Source organism: Leopardus geoffroyi, chromosome E3 (assembly GCF_018350155.1).
Source record: "Leopardus geoffroyi isolate Oge1 chromosome E3, O.geoffroyi_Oge1_pat1.0, whole genome shotgun sequence".
In the NCBI taxonomy this organism is placed as follows: Eukaryota; Metazoa; Chordata; class Mammalia; order Carnivora; family Felidae; genus Leopardus; species Leopardus geoffroyi.
Genome location: NC_059340.1, coordinates 645,181 through 671,405, shown reverse-complemented (window position 1 = coordinate 671,405; position 26,225 = coordinate 645,181). Strand labels below are relative to the sequence as shown.

The 26,225-nt window shown below is 60.4% G+C and overlaps 2 protein-coding genes across 25 annotated transcripts in view; both read right to left on the bottom strand.

Moving 5' to 3' along the window:
* Window positions 1-932: 932 nt before the first annotated feature.
* On the bottom strand, window positions 933-20,244 carry GET4 (guided entry of tail-anchored proteins factor 4). 3 transcript variants are annotated; one of them, XM_045460708.1, is made up of 10 exons: window positions 18,082-19,816; window positions 16,711-16,913; window positions 15,222-15,300; window positions 14,807-14,888; window positions 14,267-14,416; window positions 7,914-8,052; window positions 6,713-6,853; window positions 6,484-6,559; window positions 6,279-6,351; window positions 933-1,218 (listed from the first exon to the last, which is right to left on the bottom strand). In XM_045460708.1, the coding sequence occupies exons 1-10, from the start codon at window positions 18,106-18,108 to the stop codon at window positions 1,133-1,135; spliced, it is 1,056 nt and encodes a 351-aa protein (XP_045316664.1). In that variant the 5' UTR covers window positions 18,109-19,816; the 3' UTR covers window positions 933-1,132. The 3 variants fall into 3 exon arrangements, with proteins under 3 accessions (XP_045316664.1, XP_045316665.1, XP_045316666.1); XM_045460709.1 differs by lacking the exons at window positions 16,711-16,913; window positions 18,082-19,816 and adding an exon at window positions 19,950-20,244; XM_045460710.1 differs by lacking the exon at window positions 16,711-16,913 and having other exon boundaries at window positions 19,477-19,813.
* A 1,733-nt stretch (window positions 20,245-21,977) lies between these two features.
* The window catches only part of SUN1 (Sad1 and UNC84 domain containing 1), a 53,920-nt gene continuing 49,672 nt past the window's right edge, over window positions 21,978-26,225 (bottom strand). For all 22 annotated transcript variants that reach the window (XM_045460679.1, XM_045460680.1, XM_045460676.1 and 19 more), the window contains 3 exons: window positions 25,742-25,909; window positions 24,054-24,146; window positions 21,978-23,636 (listed from right to left, as the gene is read on the bottom strand). In XM_045460679.1, the coding sequence (XP_045316635.1) occupies window positions 23,523-23,636; window positions 24,054-24,146; window positions 25,742-25,909 (375 nt within the window). In that variant the 3' untranslated portion in view covers window positions 21,978-23,522. The remainder of the gene's footprint in view (window positions 23,637-24,053; window positions 24,147-25,741; window positions 25,910-26,225) is intronic.

Sequence of the window (26,225 nt, the reverse complement as noted above, 5' to 3'; positions counted from 1 at the left end):
CCGCTCAAACTCCTCTCACGCCGACTGCGCCGGGCGCACGTTGTAGTTCCGGAACAAACGTCACGGCAGGAGCCAGGCGCCCGTGGTGGGCTTGGAGCCTGCACTTCAGAGCCAACCCGTACCAGCACCTGCTCCGGAGAGCCCCGCCGGGCAGCTGGGGGGGCCTAAGCGTGGTCTGTCCCCTCCTCCCCCGCGGCCTGTCTGTGGTGTCTCCACATCGACACACGCACTGCCACGTGTTTACACAAGAGCCACGAGACCTTCCGCGACCGGCCGCGCGTGGCCATCCACAGCACCCACGCGGGCACGGTCCAGACAGCCCCGGCCAGGCCGGACTCGGCAGCCGCTCCCCGCTGCGCACTCAGAAAGGACGAGCACGGCAAAACCCAGTATAAAGGATTTATTGAAACTCAACAATTAACACAAACCTTCCTTTAAACTTCGTTTTACAGTCAATAAAAGTGTGTGTATCTTACGCCTTGCCATGCATGATCACTGTGTATTAATCTACAACTCTTATTTTAAATTGTGAAAAAATAAAGTGTCTCCCCTCTTGTAATCGCCCTGGGAACACCGGGTCTGGCATCCGCGAGAAAGGGCAGATCCGCTCCCTCCCGGACTGGCTGTTCGGTTAAACCCTAGAACGTCAGGTCAGAGGAATCAACCACCCAATGAAAATAAATACCGCCTTTCGAGGCGTGGAAAGGACTCCCGATCCCCTCGCGAGGCCCGTCCCGAGCGGCCGTGGCCTCGGGATTTGGCACAGAGCAGCCGCCCCGATGCTCTCCAGGACACCGGTGGCCGGGCCACCGCAGGACGTCCAGGTGGTGCTGGCTGGGCGGCGGCCACCCCCCACACCACCCGTGACGGGGACGGGCCTCCGTCGGACGCCAGGCGGCCTCCCGAAGCAAACCAGACACAGAGGACAGGGAGAGGGTGGGAGCGCGGCAAGGCCCGTGCTTTATTGTGGTCAGTCTGGAGGTGCAGCGCGGCCCAGCCAGCACAGCCGCGGCGGAGGCGCAGCCCGGGGCGGGCGCGCAGACGCCAACGCGGCCACGGCAGCCGCGGACCGGGAGCCCCCGGGCGTGGGGGCCCGGGCTCGGGGCGGCTTCGTGCGGGCCGCCGGGCGGGGTCAGTCGAGCTCGATGGGGCTGCTGTCGTCCTGACTGTCCTCGCCCTCCTGCTCCGAGGCGCCCATGAGGCTGCTCAGAAGGTTCCCTGGAAGCAAACGCAGGCGCCGTGAGGCACAGCGGCCCCGCGCTGCCGGCACCCCTGCCCGGGGAACCCCACCTTCCACGGCACCGCGTCCCGGGGCCCGGACGGGAGGCGCGGGGGCCCCACCACGTGTCCCTGGGAACGCGGATGCCTGTGCACGGAGCCCTCGGAGTCGTCAGTAACCCGCGGTCACAGGGACGTCACCATCCACCGACACGAGGCCGTAAATTACACACGTGCTGACTTAAAGGTATCCAGAAACGGGTCGGGATGCGTCAGAGACCCCAGGGCCACACGCGGAGACGTTAATGGCTGTCGCCCACTGGCGCAGTCACCACGGACACTTTGCCTCACTCTGATCTCACCCACGGAACCACTACTGTGTCACCACAGGGTCAGCAGTTTACAAAGTCCTTGACGCCAAGCCACCGAGAAAGTAAGAACACACGCACACGGGAACGACGTTCTCGGGACAGACTGCCACGAAGGTGCAGAATCGTCCCCGATCTGCCGCTAACCCGGGTCCAGCGAACACACCAGCAGCACCCTGGGCGCCGGAAGGGCCGACTCTGAAGTTCTGGTGGGAAACGAGCGAGCACGAAGTATGAGGACGCGTGCGGCGAGGAGTGAGGCTGGACGTCAGGCCCGACAGATGCAAACACGCAGCCCCCAGGCCCGGGTGAAACCACAGTGCACCTACACGCAGCTGGCACAGGAAGGAAGGTGGGCCTCCACCCCCCACCTGCCCCGGCACAAATCCGGACGCCAGACACACAGTTTACAACTAGAAAGTCAAACCGTGTTCCCCAGGAGACGGCTTTCCACGCAGTCTCAGGAAGACCTCTCCCCAGTTTGGCCCACGTGCATCAAAATGGCAAATGTCCACCCAGCCCAAGCCCGAGGGACTGACGAGGCAGGGTGCCACGTGGATTCGGACAGCAGGACGGGGGCAGGGTCACGGAGCTTTGCGGGACGAGCCCGCGGCTGAGCCTGGCACCTGGGGCAGCCTCAGCTTGCGGTCAGTGTGGAGGATACGTCGCAAGGATACGTCGCAAGGACACACAACAGCCATCGGCGTGTTTTTGCGGTTACTTCCAGAAGGAAGCTGAGGAAGGGAAGAAGCCTGAACGGCAAGGCGGATTTCGGTGCGTGCTGGCGAGTACGGACTCCACGAGGCAACACCTACCCGCTCAAAAGTAGTAGCACGTCGAGGCTCGTAAAAGCCACTCTCAGTTGAAGGGCTACAATGGCCCCTGCCCCGGTGGAGGTCGAAGTTGACATGGGACCCCGGTGAAGGCGACGGCGCGTGGTGTTGAGGCCTGGGGCCGCCAGGCTAGGCAGACGACGGGCGGAGGCCTGGCCTCGAGACGCCGGGTCAGAAACCTGGCATCTAACAGCGGCCAAGACCAACCCGTGAAGAAATGCACGGTGGGCACGGGCCGGTAAACGAGTCAGGAGCCCCCCTCGGGAACCAACCCCCCCCCCCCCCCACCACCAGCAAACAGGGCAAAGTCCTGGTCCCGACGGCCTCACTGGCGAGTCCCGCCAAACGCTTCAAGGACACCCCACGCCGGTCCTTCTCAGACTTCTCCAGAAACGCTGAGGAAGAGGGAGCGCGTCCCAACTCCTTCCAGGCGGCCGGCGTAGCCCCCATACCAAAGCCCAAGGCGCCGGGAGGAGATCGGGGACCGCCACCCCTCGTGAGCGCTGATGCAAACGCCCGAGCAGAGCGCCCGCAAACAGACCGCGACAGCGCACGCAGCACGGACGACGCGCCCCGAGGGGCCTCGCGCCTGCACCGCGAGGAGGGCTCCCCACGACAGGCCGGCAGGGGGGCGCGGCCCCTGGGCGGAGGGGGGGAAGACCCACGTGATCGTCCACCTCCGCGGACGCGGGATCGGCCCCTGGCCGGCCCCCCACGCGGTCATCACGGCACTCAACCAACCGGGAACGGGAGGAGCCACCTCCACACGGTCCCCGCCGTCTCTGGAGAGCCCACGGGGGACGTCGTGCGCAGGGGCGAGACCCCGAGAGCTCCTCCTCGAGGAGCAGACAGGCGAGGAGGCCCTCGCCACCTCCATTCCACACCGAACTGGAAAGTCCAGCCGGAGCAAGCAGGGAGACAGAGAAGGAAAAGGCCCCCACGGCGCAAAGGAAGAAGCAAAACCGTGCTTGTGCAGGACGTGGTCCTGCCACACAGAAAACTCCAAGGGCTGCACGAAACAGCCGTCGGAGCAAGTGAATTCGGCAAAGGAGCGGGATACGAAGCACGTGGAGATCCGTTGAATTTCTCTACGCCGATAATAAATAACCGGGAAAAACATCAAGAACAATTCCATTCACAGCAGCATCCACAAGAATAAAACACTGAGGGACTGGCTTTAACTGAAAGGCTGAACGACTCATGAATGAAAATGATAACACACTGGAAGTCACTGAAGTCACAAGTAAATGGAAATGCTTTCCGTGTCCACGGGTTGGAAAACGTGATCCCGTGTAAATGCCAATAGCCTCCAATGCCATCTACAGGATCGATGCAGTCCTTGTCAAAATCTCAACGACGTTTTTGCAAGAAAAGAACCCACTCTAAAATTCGCACAGAACTGCAAGAGACTCAAACAGCCAAAACTACCTTGAACAAGAACAAAACCGGAGAGCTCACGTTTCCTGATTGCGTGAGCTCAAAGCGGTGTGGTGTGGGCAAAGACACACACACACGCACGCACGCAAGCAAAGACCCATGGAACAGAACAGAGAGCCAGAAACAGGCCCGAGCACATGGGGGTCAAACAGATCTGACCAGCGTGACAAGACCACTCGTGGGAAGATCAGTCTCTTCAACAAACGGGACACTGGACCCCGACCTCGCGTGCACACAAAAAATAGCTCCAAGTGGATCAAGGACCTAAACGTAAGCCCCAGAACAGTAAAACTCGCAGAAGACACAGAGTGAAAGCTTCCCAGCACTGGACCTGCCAAAGACTGTGGCTGGGACACGCAAGGCCCAGGGAACGGAGGAGAAACAAACGGACTTGGTGAAAATTTTAAGTTCTGCGTCAGAGGACGCTACCCAGAGTGAAAAGGCTGCTGGGTGCTGGGAGGGGCGAACAGGCAGAGCACAGAGGATTTTTAGGGCAGAAACCACTCAGAATGACTCTCTGATGGTAGGTGTGTGTGTCTAAACCTACAAATGTACGGCATTAAAAGTGACCCTGAATGTAACCACGTGACCGTGAACTTCAGGTGAGAGTGATGTGTCCGTGCAGGTACAATTTCAACAAGTCCCCCCTCTGTCGCGGGATGCAAGTACCAGGAAGGGCTGTGAGGGGCAGGGAGGTACACGGAAAATCTTGGGGCCTTCCTCTTTACGGCTGTGAAACTTAAGCTACTTTAAAAAAATAAAGTCTGGGGGCACCTGGGTGGCTCAGTCGGTCAAGCGTCCAACTTCAGCCAGGTCATGATCTCACGGCTCATGAGTTCGAGCCCCACATCGGGCTCTGTGCTAACAGCTCAGACTCTGGAGCCTGCTTTGGATTCTGTGTCTCCCTGTCTCTCTGCCCCTCCTCTGCTCATGCTTTCTTCCTCAAAAATCAATAAACATTAAAAACATTTATTACGATAAATACAGTCTTAAAAAAAGCAATCCACAAAACGGGAAAAAAATATTTCTGAATCCTACATCTGACAAATGTAGAGAATTCGTCAACTTGATTCAAAAATAAGCACGTGACTTGACCAGATATGCAGGTGTACGAATAGCCAATAAGCACGAGAAAACAGGCTACACGACCCTCGTCATTAGGGACATGCGACCCAGCCACAGCGAGCTCCCGCCTCCCACCCTGTAGGACGGCTGCTAGTAAAACAGAAAACGGCAAACGCGGGCGAGGATGTGCAAAAACCAGACCCCTCCGCGCAGCTGCTGGGACATGTCTGTCGGGCACAGTCTGGTAGCGACTCCAAACTTGAACACAGAACTTCAACGTGACCTGGTGAGTCCAGTTTGGGGTGTACTACCCAAAGCACTGGGCACAGGGACCCCAGCAGACAGGTGCACCCCATATTCACAGCAGCGAATTCACACAGCTAACGGGCGGAAGCAACCCGTGTGTAACACAACACGCGCCATCCACCCACGAAATAGTATTCGGCCTTAAAAGGGAAGGAAGTTCTGGCACCTGCTCCAACATGGGCGGACCCTGCAGACACCACGGTGAGTGACACAAGCCAGACATGGGAGGACACACACCGGGACCCACTCCCACGAGGCCCCGGGGTCGTCAGACTCACGGACACGGGAGGACCCACTCCCACGAGGTCCCGGGTCGTCAGACTCAGGGACACGGGAGGACCCACTCCCACGAGGTCTCGGGTCGTCAGACTCAGGGACACGGGAGGACCCACTCCCACGAGGTCTCGGGTCGTCAGACTCACGGACACGGGAGGACCCACTCCCACGAGGTCTCGGGTCGTCAGACTCAGGGACACGGGAGGACCCACTCCCACGAGGTCCCGGGTCGTCAGACTCAGGGACACGGGAGGACCCACTCCCACGAGGTCTCGGGTCGTCAGACTCAGGGACACGGGAGGACCCACTCCCACACGGTCCTGGGGTCGTCAGACTCACGGACACGGGAGGACCCACTCCCACGAGGCCCCGGGGTCGTCAGACTCACGGACACAGGGTAGGTGGTGGGACCGTGTCTGGGGGAGCGGGTGGAGGTCCGTGTATAACGGACAGAATCTCAACGTGGGGAGATGGAACATTCTGGAAATGGACGGTGCAGATGGCTGCACAGCAGCGTGAATGTGCTCAGTCCCCTGAGCTGTTCAGTTAGAAGTGGTTAAGATAGCAAATTTCATGATACATGTATTTTACCAAAAAAGCGAAAGATAAAAGAAAAAGCCCACCGACGGGGCCCTGGGACGACAGGGCCCACACGGCTGCGTGGGAGTCTACCGGGAGAAGGACCTCAGGGCCGAGCAGACACGGAGCCCCGGGGAGGACCGCACCTGCGCCCGCCCCGCTCCCTCCCTGCGCCCCCGCCCGCCCCCCCACTCACCCAGCAAGCCCCCGTACGAAGACGTCTGCTTGGGCGGCACCCCAAAGAACAGCTGTCCTATCCGGTCCAGGTACTGCAACAGGCAGAGGCACGGGCTCAGCGGGGCGCAGACACGCGGGCGACACGACCTCCCACCCGCCCGGTCCCCGAGGCTCCCCGGGCCCTCTCCTCCTCCAGCCGTCGCCCGGCCCCACGCACCCCTCACCTCATTGTACATGGGGTCCCGCCGGAGGGACGGCTGGTACTGCTCACACAGCACCGTGAACACGGTCAGTTTGCCCCTGAAGCGACACGGATGGCAGCACGGATGTCCGGGAGAGTCCAACGTGCAGGGCACACGCACGCGCCCCTCCATACGTGTGTGCGTCCCTCCGTGCACTCTGTACCCCCTCCCCCCCCCCCCCCCACGACCCCTCCACGCACACACAACTCACCCATCTACGGCCAGCAGCAGAAACCAGATGAAATTCAGCAGAGGCTGCACAAACGGAGGGCCGTTCTCGATGGACGGGTGTTTCTGCGTGTACGTTGTGAACACCACTGACGCGCTGCTTTTGTTCTTTAAACAGAGAAACCTGGAAGGGACGCCCTAGTAAGCAGGGTACCGAGGCAGAAACAAGGGACTCGCACAGACGCTCACGTGAGCGCCAGACCTGGGACGCTTCTGGGAGCACAGCAGAAGGCCGTCCCCAAACAGCACACGGGGGCCCCCGCCATGCACGGCACCCCTCCGCATTCGCAATTTCCAGGCGAGGACGTGAAGCTCGCGAGGGTGACCGTGTCTGTGGCGGGTTCTCGAACTCCAGACCGCGCGCGCCCAGCAAGTCAGCCCAGGGCCCTGGGGAGCGTGCGGGGCAGTGGGACAGGCTCTGACTCCCGCCCCGTGGGGCCATCTCCACGGCCTTCCCGTGGCCGCTTGTCCCTCCTCGTCAAGGTACCTTGACGTCAAGGCACCTCGAGCGAGGTGACCGGGTGGTCTCGGGATCCACACACAGGCGCCGTGCACCACACAGCTGGGCTCGGGGGCTCTGGAGTCCCCGAAACTCTCCATTTAGAGGCACAGACACGTATCAGGCCGCCGTGCGGCGGGGCGGGGAGCTCCGAGGTGCCGTCAGGTCCAGCGAGCGTGCCGTGACCCCCCTCCCGTTCACGTGCACAGAACGTGTCCTGTCCCGACACCCGGCCACCGATTCCGGGGGTTTCCGAGGCGGAAGCGCGGGCCCCCCCTGCCTCCCTCCCAAGCTGTGTGCGTGCTCGACGGTCCCAGAAAACCACTGGCGAGGGGGCAGGGAGGCGGTCCGACGGGAGCGGGGGAGCCTCACAAGAGACGTCCGGGACCCACACTCGCTCCTCGACCCGGGACACCTGGGACATCTTATTAAATACACACACCCCCCCGAATGACAGCGGCCTGCCGCCCAGAAAATCTAGAGAGAACGGAACACGGGGAGGAACGGGGACGCCGGTCAGAACACTTCCTTCCGCGGCCGCCCGACTCAAATCCCACAAACGGTCCGGGGGACCGGGGCGACCACGCACAGCCTCCCCGAGAGGTCTGCGGCAGGGTCGCGGGGTGGCGACCCCGGGTGGCGTCTCGGCCAGGTGACAGGAGACCGAGCCAAGGCGGGTACCTACTGTAGCACGGCCTGGGCCACAAACATGTCCACCTCGCTGCGGAAGCCCCTGGACGTGGAGTACTCCACCAGCATGTGCGCACAGCCCTCGCCGTCCGCCGAGTGCAGGAAGTGGTACCGGGACTCGCAGTAGTTCTGCTCTGCGGGAGGGAAGCAGACGCCCGTGAGCCCCGAGCGCCCCACACCCGCCCTGGGCACCCCTGCACTCAGCACCCCCGCCCCACCCCCCCCCCGGCCCCCGCACACCTGCCTGTGCCCCGCACACCCGCCCTGGGCACCCCTGCACTCGGCACACCCGCCCCGCACCCCCCGGCCCCCGCACACCTGCCCTGGGCACCCCTGCACTCGGCACACCCGCCCCCCCCCCCCCCCGGCCCCCACACACCCGCCCTGGGCACCCCTGCACTCGGCACACCCGCCCCGCCCCCCCCCCCCAGCCCCCACACACCCGCCCTGGGCACCCCTGCACTCGGCACACCCGCCCCCCCCCCCCCCCAGACACCCGCCCTGGGCACCCCTGCACTCGGCACACCCGCCCCCCCCCCCGGCCCCCGCACACCTGCCCTGGGCACCCCTGCACTCGGCACACCCGCCCCGCCCCCCCCCGGCCCCCGCACACCTGCCTGTGCCCCGCACACCATCCCCACCCCCACACACCTGAGTGCGCTCTACACCCACCCCCAGGCGTCCCATTCACCGCCTCAAATGCCCATGGTGGGAGGGCAGGCTTCGGGCTGAAGTCCCCACACTGGCGTCCGCATTAGCCGGCTCATGAGAGCGGGCCGACGGGAGACCCCCGGACTCATGCTTCGGACAACTGAGACGCAGGCCCCGCAAACCCCGGCACGCAAACGCAGCGAAGGTCAGAGTGGTGCCAGGACCAGGTCGGGCCCGCCTGTCCCCCAGGCCACACGAAGGCCCCTGCCGTCCTGACGGCCACCCACCCTCTGTCCACCTTCCGACACACATTCCACACTCACTACCTCCCTCTCCGTGTTTGTGGTCCGTCCCCCTCAAGAAGCCCTGCTGGACGAAGGACTGGATGTCCCCACCAGGACTGATGTCCCAGTCAGGATGGACCCGTCCTGCGAGTGGTGAGGACACGGCTCAGCCCCACTGTTTCCCAAGAAGGGCCACACCATCCCGCTCAACACGGAGTCACCTAGGAGCCGGACAGACACGTGGAACCTCAGGCCCCAAACTGGAACTTGCACCCCAACAGGTGAGTTGGGGGCACTCTGGCCTCGACCTTCTGAGCCTGTTCCCTGGGGCCACACCTCTCACCAGGGCAGGAAGCTTTAGTGCTAACAGCACAAAAGGTGGCTGGAAGGACCTTCCAGGAGAAGAGTGCTCCAACTAACCTGTTCCTGAAGCACTCCTATTGTACGCTGCTCGTGGGACGAGCTCTACTGGTAGGTTTGTTAAAAAAACAACAAAAATCCCAGCCTTCCCAACGCCAGCAAATGACTCCCGCTGTACCCCTGCTCCCCACACTCATTGCTCGGAAACCTGTCTCCCTGCCTGCTGGCCCTCGCAACCATGACCATCCGACACCCTTCGCTCTCACCGGGCGCCGGCAACGCCTGGGCACCCCTGGCTGCCATGGCCAGGGGGGCGGGGCTCGGCATCCTACAGAGCACAGGGGTCCAGAGCGTCCGCCGCGCTGAGGCACAGCCCCGGCCTAGACCAAGCACCTCCCCACACCCTGGCCCATTTCCCAGAGTGGACCGGATCACGACCCCGTCTCGCTCACAAGGTCCTCTGGCTCCCACACCTTTCCAGGGCTAAGGCGCCGTGCCCCAGCCGCCTGCCACCTTCTACCGGGAATAGTGGCCCCCGGCTGGCCAGGACTGCTCCTGCCATTGGCCCCAGCCCCCAGCGCCCCGCACACCACCTTCCGGAGCTCAGAATGGTTCGAGCCCCCATTTCTTTGTGTACTTGTGCTCTCTTCTCTTCCTCAGACCATCCAAAAATAACTTCTGGTTTTAGAGCATCCACAGGAACAGAAAAATTGGGCAAAACCATGCCCAGATGTTCTGTCCCAGAAGCAGACTGGCTCCAAGAACCGTACTGGACCCTGTGCAAGAGCACCTCGGGGATCCTGGGGGTCGGTTCCAGGTCACCGCAACAAAACCAAGTTCTTGGTTTCCCAGGGCACAGAAAGCTGTGCTCACAGTCTGCTAAGCGTGCCCTAGTGCTATGTGAAAACAAGAAATAGAACTTAAATAACAAACGTTAACCATCACCCAAGCCTGCAGCGGGCTGTAACCTTTCTGCCGGTGGAAGGTTTTCCTGGAGGCCGCCGGCTGCCGACCGTCAGGGTGGAGGTTGCCGGAGGCTGGGGTGGTTCTGGCAAGTTCTGAAATGAGACGATCAAGTCTGCTGTGCTGACCGACTCTTTCCCGAAAGGCCTCTCCGCAGCCTGCGATGCTGTCCCATAGCATCCTACCCACAGGAGAACGTCCTTCACGCCTGGGGTCCAGCCCCTCACACCTGCTGCGGCTTTAGCGACTCCGTTTACGCGCTGTTCTGAACCCTTTGCGGTCATTTCGACCGTCCGCGCGGCGCCTTCACCAGGAGTGGGTTCCAGCTCCAGAAACCTCCTCACTTGCTCACCCGGAAGGAGCGGGTGCTCGTCTGGTGAAGCGTGAGAGGGAAGCCGTCCAGCGCCACCCGCAGGCTCCACCTCTGGTTCTGTTCTCCTCCTGTTCCCCCACATCTGCACGGACTTCCTCGCCCGTGTCCTGACCCCCTCGAGGTCGTCCCTGCGGGCTGGCATCGCCTTCTGCCAAACTCCTGTCACAACTGATATTTGGGCCTCTTCCTGCGAATCACGTACGTTCTTAGTGGCATCGAGAACGGTGACTCCTTTCCGGCAGGTTTTCGGCAGACTTTTGCCACCAGAGGAAGCACCATCCGCGGCAGCTACAGCCTTACGAAGTGCGCCTGTTAAATACGTCTTGAGGACCGAAACGACTCCTCGGCCCACGGGCGGCAGGACGGATGCCGAGTCAGGCACGAACACCACGCTCGTCTCACTGCCCGTGTCCGTCCGAGCTCTTGGGTGACCAGGGGCGTCGCACACAGACGCGCTGCCATCCGGGCGGCGGCGTCCCGTCGGCAGAGGACAGGCAGCGCCCACTCCGCGTGCTTGCTCGGGGCCCTCGGACTCGGGACGGGTCGCTGGGCACTGGCCCCGGCTTGCGGTCACCGGCTGCTGCGGCAGCCCCGGACGGGAGGGTCGGCCGGTCCCTTGAGGCTGGGAAGCCGGGTGCTGACGTCTCTCCAACTACGCACGTCCTGACGCACGTCCTCGACGGCGTCTCCTGAAGACCGTGTGGCGTGCGGGCCCCTTCGTTAACGGTCGCAGCTGGATCTTCCGGACCCCCTGCGGCCGCGTCTACACCGCCGTGCACTCTTCCGTCTTGGACGCGGCCTCTGCTGGCTTCAGACTCTCCTCCCGCAGCTTCCTCCCCGCCTCGGCCTTCCTTCGTGGAACTGAGGCAGTCAGGGCGTTGCTCTGGGTCAGGCTGTAGCTTACGGGGATGCCGTGGCTGGTTCGCTCTTCTGTCCCGACCGCTAAAACGGGGAGGCCGATTCTTTCCCATGCTAATTAACTTCCGGAGCGTGTCCTTTGCGCCGACCACCCGGCTAAACGTCCGGGGCGAGGGGCCCGGTTTCCGCCTTCCTCACCGAGCTTACTCGTCCCTAGCTCGTGATCTGACGTCAGAGACGTGAGACTCTTCCCTTCGCTGGGACCCCAGGGGCCTCTGTAGGGTCATTACGTGGCCCAGTTTCAGTGTTGTCGTGTCTCGGGAAACAGGGAGGCCCGAGGACTAGGGAGAAGGGGAACGGCCGGTCGGGAAAGCGGTCAGCACACACACGGTTATTGATTAGGTTTGCCCTTACGGGAACGCGGTTCCTGGTCCCCAAAACAATCACGATGGTAACGTCAAAGATCACGGTCACAGATCACCGTGACACATTATGACAAAAAACCTCGGGGCATCTGGATGGCTCAATTAGTTGAGCGTCCAACTCTTTATTTCGGCTCAGGTTGTGGGATCGGGCTGAGCGTGGAGCCTGCTTGGGATTCTCTGTCTCCCTCTGCCCCTCTGCCCAGCTCGTGCTCTCTCTCAAAACTAAAAAAAGTTAACTTTAAAAAAAATAATAAAAAAATAAGAATCGCGAAGTATCGTGAGAATTAGCAAAATGTGACACAGAGACAGCAAGCAAGCAGGTGCTGTTGGAAAAATGGCGCCAATAAACTGGCTCAACAGACCGACGTGTGGGCCACGCAGGATCTGCGAAGCGTACCAGAACGAGGCGTGCCTCAATCAGCAGGCCGCCACAACACAGCAGAACTGACAGTGGAGGCAAGCTGTGGAGGGCCAATCACCGCGGCCGCAGGCCTGTCCCCAGGGGCCACAGCCGCACACACATCCCTAAACACAGGCTCTGGACACAAGCCACGGACGCCGGGACAGGACAGGACGCGGGATCTGTGCCTCAGGCACTACGCATAACTGCCTATATCCTGAATTTTAAAATCATGTTCCTAAACATGAATGCCTTAAAGCTGGCTCTCAACCCCTGAGGCCCCTGAAGGACTTTTTTTTTTTTTTTAATATTTACTTAAGAGACAGCGAGTGAGCACAGGCATAGGGGAGGGGCGGAGAAGGAGAGAGAAAGAACCCCAAACAGGCTCCCCAATGCCAGCACCGAGTCTGACGTGAGGCTCGATCCCACGTACCGTGGGATCGTGACCTGAGCTGAAACCAAGAGTCAGGCCCTCAAGTGACTGAGCCGCCCAGGTGCCCCCACCTCTGGGGGTCTCTCGGAGCCACAGACGCAGGATCATGTCTGTTTTCTGCCTGGCATCTCCCCATGGACCCCCCAAATAGACTGGGCAAAAGGGGCGCCAAATAAATGCTTGCTAGGGACACAGGTTTGCTGTAGCCGCCCCTGATCGCAGAGCAGGCCGTCCACCTGCACGTGCACACCCCAGGCCGGCCCCTGCAAGATGGGGCGGGAGTAAGGGGCAGGGGCCTCAGGGACCCCCTACCCCCGCCGGGCCGGCGAACACCGACGGTCCCTCCCTGAGGGGCTTCCGGGCACCCACAATGAACGAGACACTCCAGCATCGGGTGGGTGGGAGGGCGTTCTGGTGGGGACAGACGACAGACAGAAAATGCATGGGGCCCACGTGAGGCTGGAAGGCCAGGGCGGCCCGAGGGAGGGGAAGCAAGGCGCCCCCAGGGAGTGCATGCCAGCAGAGGAGGGGCCCAAACTGCCTCAGCCCCAGCGCCCAGCTGCTCCTGCTTGGGCCCCCTCCGGCTCTGGGTCAAAGTGGGGAAGGGACTCAGCCGCCCTCTAAGGAGAGCGCCCTGACGGTCTGGCCCTCGAACTCATGCACATCTGACCGTTATCCTCCCAGCAGCCCTCTGGGGTGCGGGCAGGGCTGGCACGCCAGCAGCTGGGGGGTCTGAGGAGCCCCACTCGTGGGTCACGGCGGGTGAGGACACGCGCAGCAGTGAGCGGTGCCGCCCTGAGAGAAGAGGGGAGGAGTCTGCGTGCTCACACAGCCGGCATCCCCGTGGGGACGAGGGCTGGGTTCGTGGGGGGCGGCCACCACACGCGTGCCGCCGGACGAGAGGTGAAGCAGGGACGCGCTGGGCCCACCAGCGTGGGGAGCAGGCAAGCCTATCTGAGCACAGAGCCGCCTCCGGACCCAGGCTGCTTCCGGGAGGAGCCGCTAACACAGACGCGACCCGGCGGAAGGCCGCCTGCAAGTGAAGGAAGGTGCCTCTGTGCCCCCACCAAGGCACCTCCCCCCTGCCCAGCGGACGCCCGGTGACGACCCCCGGGAAGGCTGACGCGGTGTGAACGAGCTGCCCGCAGCGCTCACTCAACAGGACACAGCTGTTCAAACCCTCCTGAACAAATGCTGTCCAGGTCACCAAACTGAGGGTCTCTCCCGGCCCCTGAGCACCAGACTCAGAGCTGAGGGTGCGAACCACACCCAGAAACTGCCTGGCATCCCCCCGGCCCCCTCATCAGCCAAGTGCTCGATCAGAAGCGGAGATTTAAACTTGAAGACGACGCAGCACGCCGTGCCATCACAGGGCCCGTCTGGGGAAGACGATCCAGAGAGGAAGCTGGGGGTGGCGGGGGGCGGACAGGAAGGGCCAGACCAGCGGAGAGCAAATCCTCCCCTCCTGGCTCCCCGCGGCCCAGGAGTGCGACTGCTGACAACAGCTAACACCAGTAAGAGCCACCAAGGCAGAAACAGGGGCGGCTGTTTGGGGACGGCCTGCACCCTCCCGCCGAGAGCTTTCCCCGCACCGGGCCTACCTTTCCACAGGGTGAGGGCCAGCAGCTGGTGGAGACGGGGGTGGCCCAGCTTCCCTGATCCTCCACTGGACCACTTCAGGGCTCGAGACACAAAAGCCACTCGCTCTGGGGAATTCGGGTCCATCAGACTGAACAGTTTAGCCAGATTTTCTAAAACGACACAAACACAGACCCTCATCCAGAGAAGCGCTGCCGTTCAGCGCCCCACACGCCGCAGGGCAGGGTTCACCGAAACAAGAACTGTTCCGCCCCGGAGCTGAGAAATGGCGTTCTGGTGTGTCCCAGGCCGCCTCCCCCCCCCCCCCCCCCCCCCGACCTATCGGCCGCAAAGTCAGCAGCCTGGAGGCTCGGCCTGTGTCCTGGAGCAGAGCGGGAGGTGGACTACAGCAGGGAGCTGGCCCCCAGGGGACCCGCCCCGATGCACACTCAGCGTGCGGGCAGGCAAGGTGCCAGCGTCCACCAGAGAGGGCGCGCGCGTGCGCGTTGGGGCGTCCCTACTCCACGTGCACAGGTACCTCGTGCACAGTCAGAAAGCCTCACCCAACAGGTCAGCGGCCACCTCGACTTCTGCCTTCTCCAGCGACTCTAAGACCAACATGGACAAGTCCGCAGCGCTGTTTTGCTACAAAACACAGAAGGGAGTAGGAATCACAGAAGCAGAGCCCTGGCTGGTCTTTAGAAGCCCCGGCAGAGCTGGACGGCTGCTCCGGTGTCCAGCCAGAAACGCGTGGCGGGGAGATGCACGGGGCCCCCCCGGGCGGGGCGCCTGGGGGACGGAGACCCTGGCCGGCGCGGCACCCGGCACCCTCACACGGCACCCCGGACACAAGCACACCCGCCTGGCGGTGGCCAGCGACAGGGACGGTCCACGGTCGTCCGCCACACCTCTCCCTGGATGCTCCTTTTCCAACCCGCAGGCCCCAAGCAGAGGGGGAAAGGCAGGCCCGCCGCGTACTTGGCCGTGGCTGAAGAACAGGAGTGCCCCCGAGCACATGAGCTCCCGCGCCTCCGTGTGCTTGCTCTGTGACATGTACCTGTAAGACAGAGAGGAGGGCGGAGCCCCAGTTAGGTCCAGTTATGCCCCTTGCTCCCCCGCAGACGTCCTCCACAGTCTGACACACTCTCGGAATCACGCTCCCCCAGCCCAACGGCTACGGTTTAGAGAGAAAGCGCGAAAGATACGACGTCTGAGTAGACACGGGAACTTTGTACGGCAAACGATCCCGGAAACACGCGTGTGCGCCTGCGTGCGTGACCGACCAAGAACAGAGTCGAGCTGTGTCGTCGCCCGAGGCCTGCCACCTCACCGGGCGGTCACGGCACCCCGGCCCCCACCCACCGTGGCAGAGAGTCCCTGCCGTCAGCAAGGCAGGCCTCGGGGGACTGGCAGACCCACACCCCCCCATCTGACAGCAGCACGGGTGGGGGGCCCGGCGCAGCTCAAAGGTCGCAGCAGAAGGACCCAGAGAAAGGCTGGATGACGTCCACCCTGAGCACACAGGCCCTGCTTCAGTGGTGGGACCCGCGTGAAGGACAGAGCGACATACTAGTGTCCATCGGAGAACCAAAGGTCAGGGCCCTACTCGGGGGTTGGGACAGCAGGAGCTCACCGGGGGACGTCGACTCTCTCTGTGGTCCCCACCCCCTCCACCCCACCCTGTCCTGCCTCACTTTCCCATTTTGGACACATTTCTCCGTTTCCTTAACTGCAGAGAGATAGACACACAGAGAAGCCAGAGCCTGGCAGGCAACTAAACACAAACAACAGGATGGCGGTCTGTCTGCGACAGGCGACATTTAGCGAAGCCGAGCTGGGCCCGAGAGAGAGCCAACAGCAGGAAGCAGCTCCCCGCAGCCCGGCGCAGAGCTAAGCGTGCGACCCGACGCTCGACTCGCTGGCCGCTCGACTCGCTGGCTGTGCGTCTATCTCCGTGATTATCAGAAAAGAAACAAAACCAAAACAAATCAAAGAAAGATACCAAGCGAGCAGCACAAGGTGCTACCAAGACGGGCAAACAGCAAGCACGGAGGCCTGGGGGCCCGTCTGTAGCTCGCCCCGCCCAGCAGGCCAGGGGGGACGTGGGCGCCTGGCTATTCAACTAACCACAGAAACGGTCTTTGCTTCACCAAGGTTCCGCGACCGGAACCCCCCAGGAGAACACGGCCCCGCCGCGATCAGCACACAGAAGACCCATCTGCCGGGCGGGGGCGGCACCGGCGGGGGGAACCCGCGGTCCGGCCAGAAAACCACCGCCAGCCTGCGGGCTGCGCCCCCCCCACACACCCAGCTCGTCGCAGCCCGGTCCTGCCGGGGGCCCACACTGCCACGGGCGGTCCCGGGAAGGCGAGTTCCAGAGGCGCGCAGCCCCACGCTGCCACCGGCACGGACACGCGGAACCACAGGCACCTCTCCGTGACAATCCTGCCAGCGTGTCGCTGCTTACACGAGACGTGACAGGGCTCTAGACTCTCCCGTCTGAGATAACCTCTCAGAGCACCAGATGACAGAAGTCCCTGGGACAACAGGGCCTGCTTTCGAGCACCCGCAGCGCCAGGGCTGGGGGCTCCAGGGGGAGCGGAGCAACGCAAGGGTTCCACGGCGCACACGCCCGGCTCGGGGAGCTCGCGTGTTGCAGATCAAGCAAAGCTGGAAAAAACGGAAACAGTGAAAGGCGATCGTGAGAAATGCACGTGCTTCTGTCTGGAATTCAGGGGATGGGAAGGGATTTAGTGCCGGGGCCCAAGGCGTTGGGGTCGGGGTGGGGGGGGGGCGGGGGGGGGGAGCTGAGAGCAGGCGGGGCACCATCCACCATCCATGTGGCCCTGACGTCAGCACACATGTGTACGCACCAATGGAACCCGCACCTGGCCAGCACGTGATTGGGGCGGGGGCGGGGGGGGGGGCGCCCCACCCAGCCTTGTGCCTTGTCCCTTGATTCTGGTTTTTATTAAAAGAAGCAAGCAGAACGTAACAAAAATGTTAATACTACCAATAGAAATTGTGGGGTCAGAGAGAGGCATGTCAGGTGTCAGCTAACAGCACCCCATGCTGTGGAGCTCAGGAGGGCTCAGCATCACCGCAGGGTCACCCCGAGAACACGACCGGAACCCCCTGGAACCCCCTGGCACAGCCCCCTCCTTTAGGAAAAGTTCCTTATTTGCTTGGAGGTTGCAGAGAACACGTGTTTTAAGTTTTTCTTTTAAAAATTTTCATTTGATTTGGGAGGCAAAACAGTGACACAAATGTCAGAAGGCCCCTGGGAAGAAAGATGGGTTTTGGTGAAATCAGAGGGACGCAGGCTGGATGCAGAGGGGCCCCCCACCGGAGGTGACAGTGGAGGCACTGGGACAAGGGAAGCCAGAAGTGGGGGGCTGGAGAACTACTGAGTACCCATAACCCAACAGGCCTGGAAAAGAGACTCCCTCCTAGTCCCAGAGGAGCTCTGAAGACACTAAGTGGCCACCTGCTGGCACCACATGGGGGTGGGGTGGGGTGGAGAGGGGGCAGAGCATCCAGCTGAACGACTGGACCTCTGCCACGGTCCACACCTAAGGGACGCGCACCAAGTAAGCCCGACCCACCCGACTGCCCGATTCTGGGCTCCCTTCTCCTTCAGCTGCCCGGAAGTACGACAATTACAAGTGTAATTTGTGAAAGTCTCTGACAGGTGAACGGGTGCCAAGCTGTGGTCCATCCGCACTACAGAACACCACTTGGCCACAGAAATGAATTAACGCTACGCACGGGGGTAAATCCTGAACGATCATGCAGCGTGGACCCGAAAAAGACAAAAAGAGGATATGATTCCACTTACGTCACATTCTAGAAAATGCGAATCCATCTACCGTGACCGTGATGCAGAGATCAGGGGTTGCCTGGGGGCGAGGGGTACAGATGAGAAAACTTAGGCAGTGACGGAAACTCTTAGTATCCTGACGGCTGACGGTTTCGTGCAAGCACATGCCAAAACTCATCAGAGTGCGTGTTCTACGTAAACTCTTACACAAACGTGTATTTACTGACACAAAGACCAAAAGCCTAATGTAACTCAGTGAACCTGACTTCTCCCAGAGCCACACACCCAGGAGGGTTCTAAACAGGTCCACACGGACTGTACCCTGGGAGACAAGGACAGCTCCCGGCTGTTTCACTCAGACCTTGTGGATGCCACAAATGCCACCACCGACTTGGTCCCCAGGGAGGCCAAAGGCAGATCATTTACTTTTCCCAACTACCAAGAGGTGATGGTACACCCCAGTGCCCCGAGACCAAGCCAAGGCTGAGACGGGTTCAGCAAGATGTCGTGGGTCACTGGTCACAGAGCAGAGGTGGAATTCGAAGTAGGTCAAGGCTGTGCTGGCAGAGAGCATGCTTTCCGTCACCACCCCCGGCCACTCCAGACACACACCCTGCGCAGAGACACTTGCCTCTTTATAGCTGATCAACACCTCCTTTCCCCACACGGGCAGAAGTGTCTCAAAACAAGAAACACTGTTCATTTTCGGGAAGATCCAGTTTCGCTGATTAATCACTGGGGCAAATATTTACATACAAATCCCGGAGAACAGTGAGCACCGGGGCAGATCTCCAGGCCACATGGATATCTGATTGCCAAGCGGCCAGGCGGAAGGCTTCATGTTGCAAACTTCAATGCCTAGCCTACTCAAGTCTTTGGCTGATTCCCTAAACCACAACCAACTCACTCCTACCTGGTCCTCTAAGCCAACAGAGCCCACGTCGTCTGGGACCTGACGAGCCGCACTCAGAGCACCTCTGAGTCCCCAACACCTTGATCCAACTGGTTATTTAAAGAAAATTAAAAAACCCAGGCCGAAATGGTGAACAGACCCGACTCTGTGGCAATTCGGAAAGGAAAAGCAGGCCACAAAACAGCTTTAGCCACCTATAAAATGGTCTTTAAGGCCTTTCCGACTCGCAACGAACGGCCCATTGCGTTCTGGCCTGAACCGTAGAGAAGCGGCAGAACTTACCGGAATGTGCCAAGAACCACCCAGAAATCACAGCAGCGGACGTGTTACAGCACAACTACCGAAAGAAAATTAACGCAGGCCACGCGACACTCGCCAACGCTCCAGGGCCGCACCGGAAAAGCACATTTTATCGCCCGCAACCCGCAGCGGGCCAGCTTGCACGCGTCGCGAGCCCTGAGCGCCCCCGCGCCCCGCAGCTCAGCGCCTGGGACACTCGCCGTGGCGCCGGGGCTGCCGGCCGCGCAGGTGCAGGCGCAGCGCCGGGCTCGCGGGCACGGCTGGCCCAGCGCGCGGCGCAGGGGCCCCGGGGCGGAAGGACGCTTACTCCGGACGACCGGACCGCCGGGGGACGCAGACCCCGAGGCTCGGTCCCGGGGTGGCCGTGGCTGGGCGAGGCCGGCCAGGGGCCCGGAGAGTGGATGTGTCGGGCCAAGCATGGGGCGGCCGGGCCGGGACTGGGGGAGGCCCGGCTGGCGGGGCGCCGGGCCGGGGCACGGGGGAGGCCGGGCTCGGCGTCCTCAGTCCTCCGCCTCCCGGCCGCCCGCCTGCTCCGACCGCCGCGGCGACAGGCAGCGGCGCGGGCCAATGGGGGCGCGGGGCGGCGCGGCGCGGCCAATGGAAGGCGGCCGGGGGCGGGGCGCCAGGCTCGGCGGAAAGCCCTGGAAGGCGGCGGCCGCGGCGCAGCGGCTACCTGAAGAACAGGGTCCGGTACATCTGGTGCGCCTCGTAGTAGTCACCCTTCTCGACGCTGGCGCGCAACTTGCCCTCCACGCGCTGGACACCGCCGCGATTCCGGGCGCCGTTCCGGGCACTCTCCTGCTCGGCCATCGCCGCCGCCGCCATCGGGCCGGCGCTCCGCGAAGGGCTGACGCTGTCGCAGGCGCGGTCGGCAGCGCCTCTCGGCTTCCGTCCCGGCGGCCGTCCGACGCCCTCTACGGTGGCCCGCGAGGAGCCGCGCGCAGCTGGAGGCGGGCGCGCCGGCGGGCGACCACGTGATTGCGGGGCGGGGCCGTGGAGCCAGCGGCAGACGGCCACGTGACCTCGGGGCGGGGTCGCGGAGTCTGCGGAGGGCGGCCGCGTGGCCGCTGGGCGGGGTGGAGGCGGCGCGCACGTGACCGCGGCTCGCTGGCTGACGCCACAATGGCGGCGGCACGTGACGACCGGGTTCTGGGGCGCTGCGGGGGAGAAACTGAAGCTGAGCGGCGCGGGGCTGGGGAGGGCGGCCTGAGGTGAAACAAGCGGCATTTCCACCATCGTTGGGACGCAAAGATTCCTAAATAAAAGCTGTGTTTTCACGCTTTCGGGCGCGGCTACAGGGGAGGTGAGTGTCCTGATTTGGCCCGGGTTTGGGACCAAAGAGAGGTCGAAGTCGAGATGACACGTCATCGCTCGAGTCGCCGGCTCGCTTGGACGCAGAAGCACCTGTTAACACAGAGCTGCAAGTCTGGTGGGAGATGGGGACAAGGACAGGACAGGGATGGGGGCAGGGGGCGAGGACACATATGGCGGCTGTGGACGGGGATGGGGAGAGGGTGGGTTTTGGGGACAGGGATGGGGACACAGATAGAGGCTGGGGACAGAGGATGGGTTATGGGGACAGGGACAAGGATGGGACAGGGGATGGGGACTGGGACAGGGGATGGAGATGGGATGAGGACAGTGGATGGGTTCTGGGAACAGGGACAAGAATGGGACAGGGGATGGGGACAGAGGATGGGTGATGGTGACAGAGATGGGGACACAGATGGAGGCTGGGGACAGAGAATGGGTTATGGGGACAGGGACAAGGACGGGAGCAGGAGATGAGGACACAGATGGAGGCTGGGGATGGGGACAGTGGATGGGTTCTGGGGACAGGGAAAAGGATGGGACAGGGGATGGGGATAGGGACAGTGGATGGGTTCTGGGGATGGGGACAGGGACTGGGGGGGGGGAGCACAACTGCAGCCCCGTTGGATTTCAGTGTCAGCCAACTCCAGACCCCGGAGAATGTTGATTACAGAGTCCTCGTTTGTAACCTATTGTTCGTATAGATGATGCACACAAAGGTGCCTAGGTCAGTAACCATGAAATCCCCAACGGTATTGCAATTTTCTTTAAAGTTCCTTTGTGACAGATCTCCAGGTATTTTTCACAATGGAAAAAAGGGAGGCACGGCGCTGGTTAAGTGGAGTACGTGGTCATTTGTCTCGTGTGAACAACAGCGAAGTCTACACCTATTTTTGCTAGTGGGCATAGTGTTTCCGGAAGGGCAACAACAGCGTGGGAACCCGAAAACCAACAGCCAGGGAGACGCAGGTGCAGCCTTCCCCCGGGGGTCCTGGCCGCCCCGCCACCGAGGCGCTGTGCCGCCTCCTCCCGCCGCTTCAGCTCTCTGTCCTGGCTCACTAGGGATCCTCAGCCCAGGGCCTCGCGCAGGCAGTAGGCATTCAGGAGGTGCTGGCTGAACGAACCAGTCCCGGGTCAGACTTCAAAATGAACTCCCGTCCCAAACCCACCTTTGGCAGCAGGTGCCCTGAGGACGCAGATGTCCCCTGGAGGAGATCCACCTCCTTTTTTTCCCGATTTTCTCCTTGTCCGGCAACCCTCTCTACAGTTCCCCTCATCTCCCAGGGGGCCGTCTCTAGAAGTCGCAAGCGTCATCGCCCCACACCCCACGGGCAGGAACAGAGCAAACTGAGAAAAGACACCATTTATTCTGCATTCGAAACATCACGTGCACTTTTAAAAATTTAAACTCTTTATTTAAACATTTCAATAGCATCTTATCAATTTGGTGGCAGCAAAAGCAGCACGACCAAAGACAAGTGTTTTGAAAAGCATTTACAAAAATACCGCGCACAAAGTCCTGTCTGGCATCTTTAAAAATAAATATTCAAAATACTTCCACCCAACTCCCAAATTTAGTTTTATATAGGAAATTTTGATTTATAGATTTATCCCGTAATATATGAAACATCTGTATACATTTTATCTGACTTAACTGCATAGGCATTAGTTAGTCCCAATTCTAAGAAGAGTGAAAAAAATGCTACTTTGTGTAGTTTTTATGTATCTGAGGACTGTTGTGCAATATACATAAAACTCTTCAGAAAACCAGTCAGCACCATCATTTACTTTTTCTGAAAATACAGTATTTATGAGAACACCAAAAGAACGGTCTTAACCAATAAAACTTAAATAATTTTTAAAACATCTGTAACACTTTAAGTGCCTTGCAGATATCTCATTTATAAAGTCTGCTCAGTAAAATAGTCTAAATATTAAATATTAACTATAAACGATGAGTCTCAAGGAATTGAGAACGGCCGACAGCCATAGTAAGAGGCAAATCCCAGCCAGAGGCGGGAAGAAAGTGCCACTGTGAGAAAAAGTATAACCACAAAATGTAACGGTTTCAAGAATTTGCTACCCTGAACAATCCCCTTGGATAACCGTCAGTGGAGGAAAAATTTTAGACTCGGAAAGACAGGGAGCAGGTTAGTGTTCAACTCTGCAGCAAAATTTTCAAACCAGATGCGGACGACACCCACAAGCCTGGGTGTCCCGGCTCCCTCGGACGCTGCGCAGACTCGGGGACAGCCCCCGCGGGGGGATGAGCCTCCTTGAGACCCGAGAGCTCGACTGATGTGTCCATTTAGATCCAGACCGCCCCCTTTCATGTGAGACCCCCCTTCAGCCCACAGTAAAACAGACTAAGCAGAAAAACACATTGCAGGAATTTCCCCACCTGGTGCGGGATAAAGGGAAAAATCCTACCCTGGAAAAAAGGAGTTCACAACCGAAACTTGGTGACACGGTTTTTCCCTGAAAGAAACGTGTGCTGGATCGAACACATGAAATCGATCTGCCCCCGAAAGTCCTCGAGAAGGGCCAGTGAAAGGCTAACTATCAAAGCTTCAAACACTTCGACCTTTTAATTTCATTTGCTTTGTTCCTGATGTCAAGAAAATACAAGTATCAAGAGCTTCATGTTCAAAAACAAATCCCCAAAACAACACATGTGTCTTTGTGACCCACACATTCAAAGGAATCTCCACAGAGATCGGCGGTTGCTGGCAGACCTCGGTGAAACGACGCGTTCGACATGCAGTGTTTTCTGTGGACAAAAGAGCAAGCAGGGCGTCCACTCCCAGTGGCAGTCGGTGGCGTTTATTTAGGGGTGACAGTATCCTGTTACTCCATGTGCCCTGGTTCACAAAGGGTTCCAGTGTATCAGGCTGTCCCAGTATATACAAGATGTACAAGAACGACAGCAGGACCTTTACTTGATGGGTTCTCCGTGGACTCTGAACCGATACAGACACGTGTATTCCGGATGGCCCCAGTTAGAGAAAATCCGAAGTTCCACTATTTGGAAAGCTCTCTCGGGTCTTTTCTGGAATCACAAGGTGGGGAGGAAATCATGATTATCCACATTAACACCCCAAGCCTGATCACTTTCCCGACCATGATATTTGAGAGTAAGCGGTCAAGCTGGACGCTTAAGTTCTCAGTATGAACTAAGTCACGTGTCCTAGGACACGTAGCTCAGGTAGAAACGGGACTCCTAGCGGGCCCCAGATTTACTTTCGGCTTCCGGCAACGGGACACATGCACGTGGAACCAGATACACGCTAAGAAGGCTCCTCTGGGAAAAGTCAGGAGGCTCAGGGTCACTCGCTCAGGCTGATGCCCACGGACCCCACCGGGCAGCTTTGCTGAGGCCAGCGGGGTCCTGCTGAGCCGAGAGCAGGCGGAGTGCGGGTCAGGCCTCGGGAAGCCACGGGCCAGGCCGAGCCGCGCAAGTGCTTACCGGCGTGTGGAACATCTGGAGGGGCTCCCCGTCTTGATCATATGTAAACCGTCCCAGGAGCCGTCCTTCCTCCTGGTGTTCGTTTTCTAGTCCCTGAGACCAAAGCCACACAGCCGTTAACAAATGGAAAAACGACACTGCGTTAACGAAGACCGCTCTCCTCCTACACAATCTGGGAAGATTAAAGCAGGAATAAGGCCTTCTCCAGAAGACCTGGTAAATGCTGGGCATTCCACAACCACACAGCTCACGACAGGCCCCCGAGGGAGGTATTGTTCCTCTCGGACGTGGACAGGGAAAAGCACGGCTGGAACCGGCAAGCTAGCAAGAGAGGAGCACCCCTCTGTGACCGCCCGGCCCGCGGCGCTCCACACGCCACAGCGGAGCCCCAGGGCATCGGATGAGCCCGGGAAAAGGACGGCGGCTCAGCAGGCTGTGAAGCCGCAGGAGGCCGACTCGCACGAGGGCAGACGGGCCGCCAGGAGCTAGTGTGGAACAGGGACGGAGGCTCGCTTTGGGAAGACGAAGTTCCGTGCCGATGGCGCGGCAGCGGCACAGCCTCGTGGACGCGCCGAATCCAGCAAACCGCACGCTTAACGTGGCTAAGGGGTGACTTTGTTTGTATTTTGGCGCATCAAGGAAGCAGCCAGTGGGAAGCACAGGCGACTGTCAGAGTGGGTCAGAGCGGGAAGGGACTTGCGTGCGAAGCGTGGAAGCAGTGACAGAGGACGAGCAGAGGTGGCTACGTGCAGCATCAGGACGCACACTGGGAAGCGTGTCTGTAAGAGGGACGCGTGACGGGCGTTTCTATGTGGAAAAAGCTCAGATGTGCTTAAGGAAACTAAGACTCCCGGAAGATAAATGAATAAAAACAAAACGAACCTACAAAAGAGGAAACGTGCATGTGAAACACAGAAGCGTAGACCAAGTAGGCCGTTTTTACCGGCCAGGCTAGTGGAGGTCAGGACCAGAGGGCTCAGTGAGGCGAAGCACTGGCCAGGGCACGCTCACGCCCCCCTTCCGCCCCCCCGCCACGAGGTACACGGTGGTGCCACTGTGAGCATCCAGTCTACAGGGGGGGAGGGAGACCGCGGGTACGGCCACCGGCCCCCAACACAGAAGCTGCGGCGACAGCGGGAGAAGTGGAAAGGTACACGAGCGCCTCGCTACGTGACGGTGTTTCACGTATTTAAAGATGCGTACAAAGCGTTTGTCGCCATCACAAAATACAAACTGTGCCGTCTCGGCTGTATCTTTTACAGGGAAAAAAGTGGACAGAGCAGAAAACGCCAGGATATGAACAATGAGTTCTCTGGGTGCTGGGATTCTGGGGGCTCTTTCTCCAACTTTCGTGTTTGGGAGTTTTCTGTAAGTTCGGCAGTGTATAGTTGTCACGCCTGCCTTTATGGCCGAATGGGCAAACGTTCTCTAGACACAGAACTCTCCGGGTCGGAGGGACTGGTCCTGAGGGCAGCACTCCCACAGAGCGGGGGGCAGCGAGCACAGTCCACGCCCGCTGGCCTCCCTGAGATAGACTGGACCGTCTCCCTCCGCACGTAACCTGCTCAGAGCACGGATGGGGGGACGGGGGCCGGTGACACAGACTTGTGTCGACAGCCTTTTCTGGGCTCCTCTGAGGGAGGTTCCGGAACTGAAGGGAGGGGAGAGCCGGGACGAGGTTCACTCACGTAGACCGCGAAGTCCTTGGGGGCGCTGGTGATGTTGCCCGTGGGCGACAGCGTCTTTGGTATGTGCTCCAGAGTGAAGCTGGTCGGGTGGATCTCCATGGACAGCTTCACCACGAGGTAGCCCTGGGAGCCCCTGAATGCCCAGCAGTTGCCTGGATAGGTGTCAGGCTAGGGAAAAGGCAAAAACCGAAAACTTAATACATGTGACCCTGGAACGGCCCGGGGGCGGGGGTACTAGCTGCCTGCACGGTGAAGACCCCACGAATAATCTCTGGCTCCCCAGCACCTCCACTGACAGCCTACAGGTGGCCAGAGGGCTTGCTGCATGGGCAACACACACTTTCTGCATGGGCGATACACTGCATTCTTACGATGAAATAAACTAGAGAGAAGCAGCACCACAGAGCTCATGACGGGGAGGACAGAGCAGAAGCGGACCCGCACAGCTCAAACCCGTCGTTGAGGGTCAACTGCAGGTTGAACG